At 39.8% G+C, this 5,995-nt stretch overlaps 1 protein-coding gene across 1 annotated transcript; it reads right to left on the reverse strand.

The window, feature by feature from the left end:
- Nucleotides 1–2,344: 2,344 nt before the first annotated feature.
- LOC102043072 (beta-1,3-galactosyltransferase 2-like) lies at nt 2,345–3,575 on the reverse strand. Its single transcript, XM_005423755.2, has one exon. It carries the CDS (start codon nt 3,573–3,575, stop codon nt 2,424–2,426), a length of 1,152 nt encoding a protein of 383 aa, XP_005423812.1. The 3' UTR covers nt 2,345–2,423.
- Between the last annotated feature and the right edge of the window lie 2,420 nt (nt 3,576–5,995).

The following is a 5,995-nucleotide window of genomic DNA, read 5'->3' on the forward strand; positions in this document are numbered from 1 at the left end:
CCAACTGAACCACAGCAGAGTGCCACATGCCATGTCCTGTCGCTTCTTGGGACACCTCCAGCAATGTTGACTCCACGACTTCCTTGGGCAGCCTGTTCAAATGTTTGACAGCTCCTTTCCATGAAGAAATTATTGCTGATGGCCAACCTGAACCTCCCCTGGTGCAGCTTGAGGCCATTTCCTCTCATCCTGACTCTGGTTGCCTGGCAGAAAAAACCAACCACCTTTCTATAACCTCCTTACAGGCAGTTGTAGAATGTGACAAGGTCTCCCCTGAGCCTCCTTTCCTCCAGGCTCCTCATCAGACCCGTGCTCCAGGCCCTTCCAGGCTCAGTTGTCCTTTTCTGGACTCACTGCAGCATCTCAAAGTCTTCCTTGGACTGGGGGACTCAGAGCTGGACACAGGATTTGAGGTAAGGCCTCACCAGTGCGGGGTACAGAGGGACAATCCCTTCCCTGGTCCTGCTGGCCACACTATCCCTGATAAAAGCCAGGATGCCCTTGGCCCTCTTGGCCACTTTGGCACAGCTGGCTCTTGGTCAGCTGCTCTCAGCCAGCATCTCCAAGTCCTTTTCCGCTGGGCCCCATCTTCAGGAATTACTGAATAACCCGGAGAACTTTATTGCTATCCAGGCAATAGGAGAACATGTGAGGGTTGAGTTTGTTTGGTTTTGCTTAACTTCATGGGTTGTTACTGCACAACCATGCATGACACAGTGCTCCCCACCCAGGTAAAGGGAACAGATTTCAGAGTTGAGCTCACTGTATTAAACTGTATTGTTTAATGTAAGATAAATTGTCAGCTATACAAGTGATGCCTTAAGTTTTAGCTTTCATGTTTTTCAGATTCTGCGCTGCCTAGGGGTGTAGCTCTGAGCTTCACATGAAGCGTCAGTAAGTTCTCTTCACAAGGTAGGTAGACAAAACAATCCTATTCCAGCTTGAGACCAAGCACAACTGTTAGAATTTCCAGGCCCAAAAGTATAAACAACGGAGAACTGAAGAGAGCAACAAGGAGGATGGAACTTCATAACCTGAAGCTGTAATTGGACAATTAACCCCAATATGCAAATGAACCAAGACTTATAAAAATGAGAGGCCTCATTACCAGTCATCCATTTTTGTGACCATTTTGCATCCATTTTGGGTGTAGCCCTGGGCAGGCTCTTGTACTGCCCAAGGTAAATCCATTGTGGCCTGTTAATAAATGCCTACATTATTCCTTTAGTTCTGTCTAGTCTCTGTTCCAGGTTCAGCCTGTCTAGGCATCACAAGATATCATGGTTTCTATCAAGTAAGCAACATATTATGTCCAAAAAGACTAATTTTTTTAACACAACTTCCTGTAAAACTTTTAAAATTTTAGAAAATATGGGGAGACCTCAGGGCCAGGAAAGCCCTGAGGGAGTGTTGTCCTTGCTAGCTGTATCTTTTCCGAGGTAAACACAAAAAGGTCTTGAAAGTCCAGATGAACAGGTGCCCATTTGGGATAGAAAAATTGTCCTGTGTAGGTATTAGCTGAGTAATAATATTCCTTAATAAAAAGGTTTAAGTCCAACTTCCTGTAAGGGAGAAATGCATTGTGTTCAGTGGCTGCACCACAGGTTCCCACTGTCCGTCAGTCCTGGGTGGGATGGAGATGTTCATGTGATTGACATTTTGATTTCCATGTGTGTCTGATAGGGATTTGGACTGAAACTTGTATCTTCTGAGGTTAGTAAGCACCATCTTATTTTTTACTTAACTATGATGATATTTTTTACACAGCCGAATGCCCTAAAATGTAATTTAATATATCACTAACAGGACAGTCTATCTGTATTTGATTTTTCTCTTTTTATTACATCTCCATGATAACAAATAAGTGGTACCTTGTGTGTGAGGTTTTCTATGTACATATAACCACAGACAGTAGTAGTCACTCTGGGCACTGAGATCTGGGAAGTGCTAATGTTAGATTTTCTGAAGAAGCAGTTTCTGCCCACATTTCTGGCACTAATTCCCCAGCATAGGATATCTTGTATGCTTTATTCTTCGGTCACACTGGAACGCCACATGAGCACATTCAATGGTACATAGGCAAATTACATCTGAGCAGTATGAAATGAACACATTAACTTACTCATTTTTAATGAAAGAACAAGTTTTATTGCATTGTCTTTGCTTTTTCTTCAGTAGGGTTGATATGGTCTTGCTGGCTTTAAAAATTAATTGATGCTTCATCCAAAACTAAATAAGGTAAATCAGAATTCACTCAACAGAGAAAGGCTTCTTTATGGAGGAAAAATCCTTTGAATTCAACCTGATACAAAACCTAGGCACCTGATTCAGGATGTCCGTGGACCTTGAAAGTTATCATTACACAGATGTTCTGTTCCTACTAAGAAAACATCTGCTGCTTTGCCCATTGTCAAAACAAGTTCCTAGGATTCTCCAGGATGGACCTTCCTTTCCTGACACATGTGTTTCTTCTCTTGCAGTGTTTCCCAATAGAGTATGTGCTCATGTGGCTCAATGTGATGAGATGTAATTAATTCATTGTATGCACAAGGAGAAAATGGGACCTTGTGTATGTTAAACAGTGAATAAGGAGGTGGTACTATTTCTACTCCCTTTGCATGAAGACAAAACCCTACGTAAACATCTTCCAAATGTATAAATTTAATCATTAAAGAAGCTTCTACAATTTTTGCAGCCAGGTCTCCAGAAAAGACGTAGCCAGTTCCTGAGCAGAAAGGGTGGTATCTGTTTCCTGGGAATTCTTCTTCTGATATGTACCATTTACTGGCTTTATTCCGAATAGGGCTGTTCCCTGCCATTAAATGGCCTGTGAAATAATTCTGTGTGGGAGGTGGGAGAGGCCTGAGGAGCTTTTCAATCAGGTGCATCGTGTTGACAAAAACGTCACTGTCTGTCTTCATAGCAAACCTCGTGCCACTGCAGTAGGAGGCCACCCAGCTCATGCCCATCAGAGTTTTAAGAGTTAAGTTGTTGTAAGTGTCCAGGAAGTCCTGCTGGATGATGTCGTGATGCTGCTCACTTTCTCTCAGCAGAACGTCCCCTTTGTCACCCTCGGTGTCGCTGCCCAGCATGAACAGCCGAATGACGTCCGCGCCCGGCACCGCGCCTTCGCTCCCCCAGCTCCTCCGGATGGCGTTTCTGCGCTCCACCTCTGCTGCTGTTGTTGATATCAGCAATACCAAGAAAGGTGTTCTACCTTTACACTTCTCTTCTTCATTAATAATGAATGCAAATGGCCGTGTTGGAATGGGCATGGCTTTATTCCCAGATTTCTCATTTTCAGGTGTGGGTGTGGCTTTATTCCCAGATTTCTCATTTTCAGGTGGTAGTTCTCCGTTTTGTTTCCCAGAGATTTGTTTGAAATTTGTAGATAATTTTCTAAGTAAACTCTTTTCACTTTCCATGTGAAGATCATTACTTTTAGGTTGAGCAGCAAGGTGAGAAGAATGACAAAAATAGGAAATCAAATATATTGTAAAAGAGACGGTGAAAATCAGGAAAAGACTTCTCTTGGTGCATTCCGTGGGAGAGAAGATTCCACTACAATAGCTCATGGTGGTAGCTGTGACAGAATGCACAACAAGTGCAGATATTTTGTCAGAATAGCAGCTAATTGTTTTCCTCTGTGACACAAAGATAAAGCCTGCCTTCAGGCTTCTAATTCTTCAGGATTCCTTTCAGTCTGTTATGATTAAAAGAATCCTATTATTTCACTTTAGAATAAATTGCAAAAATTTTTATCAAAGACAAAAAAAATTTAAAATTTCTATATTAAATTTTCAGGCTTTTCTTCCTAAGAGAAATACAGTATGATAGAAACAGTAAGAAATAAATGAAACTAAATAAATACACTATTAAAAGTAATAATTTCATCAGATAGAACAGAAATTATTCAGGTGTATATTTAAATATTGAAATAAATGTAAAATATAAAGACATTTTAACTTCCTGTAGGCTTTACAAAAAGTTATCACATAATTGAATCATCCAGAGTTAATGAAATATTGTGATTGATTATGGATTCATAGCATTGAAGGTTATTATGATAAATCAAAAATTTAATGCATGGCTGAAAGTGATTGTCTGGGCTCTATAAAACATTAATGCAGACAGACTTGGAGATGAAGTGCCCCCTGCCAGCAACTATCTCTGTAAAGAATGCCTGAAACAACTGTCTTAATCTAGATCCATACATTTCAAATGGCTTCAGCTGAGGGATGCCATCCTCCCAGACTGCAGACAGGTAAAGTATAAATATTGCACCTGTGCACATACAGAACTTTGCATAGTTCTTTGTGATTTCCATAATAGCCAGTTTCAAATTTTGGCTTCCTTCAAGGAAACAATACAAAAATTTATCTAAGCCTTGGAGATGCTCCACAGTTTATAGGAAGAAGAATATAATCACATGTATCCCTCACACCATGAACTGCTTACACCCAAGAATGCCACCTGGAGAGAAGGGCAAGTTAACTGCGTTCAAGTGCTTTTCTGGTCTCTACATGTATTTGAAAGGGACATGCAAAAGTATAGTAAATCAGGTTTTTTTCAGATTTTTTTTGTACCAAAACTCTTTTTAACAGATGCAATGTGTAGCTCACAAGCAAACAGCAAAATTAAACACTTCTTACCATCATCTTTAAAACTGTAGATTCATCCCAGTCATACAACCATGTGGTTTTTTGGTAGATTCTTTAGTAGTTTGTTGCTGGTCCACAAAGAAATGACAGATTTAGGAGGACTGAAATAATCAGAAATCATACCTCTGTTCCCATGGACAATCTGAGGACAAGCTCAAAGGTCCTTGACTTTCTGTTTGAAGTCTTTTCCAGAGGAATTGCGTATCAACACAAAGGAAAATGCAGCAGGACATTGATCTTTCTATTTGATAAGTTAAAAACACTCTGTCACTTGTAGCAATGAAGAGACAGCCTATAAAAAGAGATTGGATTTAATAATTTTAGAATATGCAATAGAAATGCAAAGTAAATAGTCAATTTATGCTCAACTATAATTTAATCTGAGTAAAATAGATATTATATAATCGAAATGTAAATATTGTGTGGTGGATAACCTTTGGCCAGCATCCAAACACTCACCCACATGCTCACCCCACTTCCCCTCAGGAGGACAAGGGGAGAAAATAGGATGAAAGTGTTCATGGGCCAGGATAAAGGACAGTAAGATCACTTACTGGATACCATCTAGGACAGAACAAAGTTGGCCAAGATGAATTTACATTTATTGCTATTTAAAATACCTTTTATATTTTAAATTGTGACTGAGAAACAGAAACAAAAATAAAATCCAATGGCTCCTCCCCATCTTTTCCTGGACTCAACTTCTTTTCCTGCTCCTTCAGCAGCAGAATGGGGTTGGGGATTAAGGTCCCTCCCTGTTCCTCCTGTTCAAACAAATCTGCTCCAGTGAGAGCTCTCCAAGGGCCACAGTACCTGAAAGGAATGTCCAGCTGCTGGAGGTTGAGAGGAAAAGGGCACAAATAAATGTGTGTGGTGAATAAACTGTGATAAACGGGTCAGTAGTTTAATGCAGCTCACATGTACCACACACCTGTAAAACATTAAGAGCACAGCAAGGAATAGTTTAGCTCTAGCAATCTTTCTTCTTATGTTTTTAGGTCTTTAGAAACGGTATGTTTTGGCATCATAACATATTAAACATCCAGGATGCAAAAAACAAAGTAATGTAAGAAAGAACATGGTCACTATGACATCAGAAGTCGAGAGGCATTTCTGTTCCAATTAACTGCTTTACTGTTATTTGAAATATAAGAATTTCAGCATGTAAAAATAAAAGAGCAGAAAGTAATGTTCAATGTTCCAAGTGTACTTCTGTACTGCAGTTTTCTTGAAGCTAAAAATATTTTGTCAAAGTGTTTGACTTTTGTTTATTTTGACAGTGCAATTCCATTAGATGAAATCCTAGTTCCACTGTAGAAAGAACAGAAACTTCA

Source organism: Geospiza fortis, unplaced genomic scaffold, assembly GCF_000277835.1.
Source record: "Geospiza fortis unplaced genomic scaffold, GeoFor_1.0 scaffold229, whole genome shotgun sequence".
Classification (NCBI taxonomy): Eukaryota; Metazoa; Chordata; class Aves; order Passeriformes; family Thraupidae; genus Geospiza; species Geospiza fortis.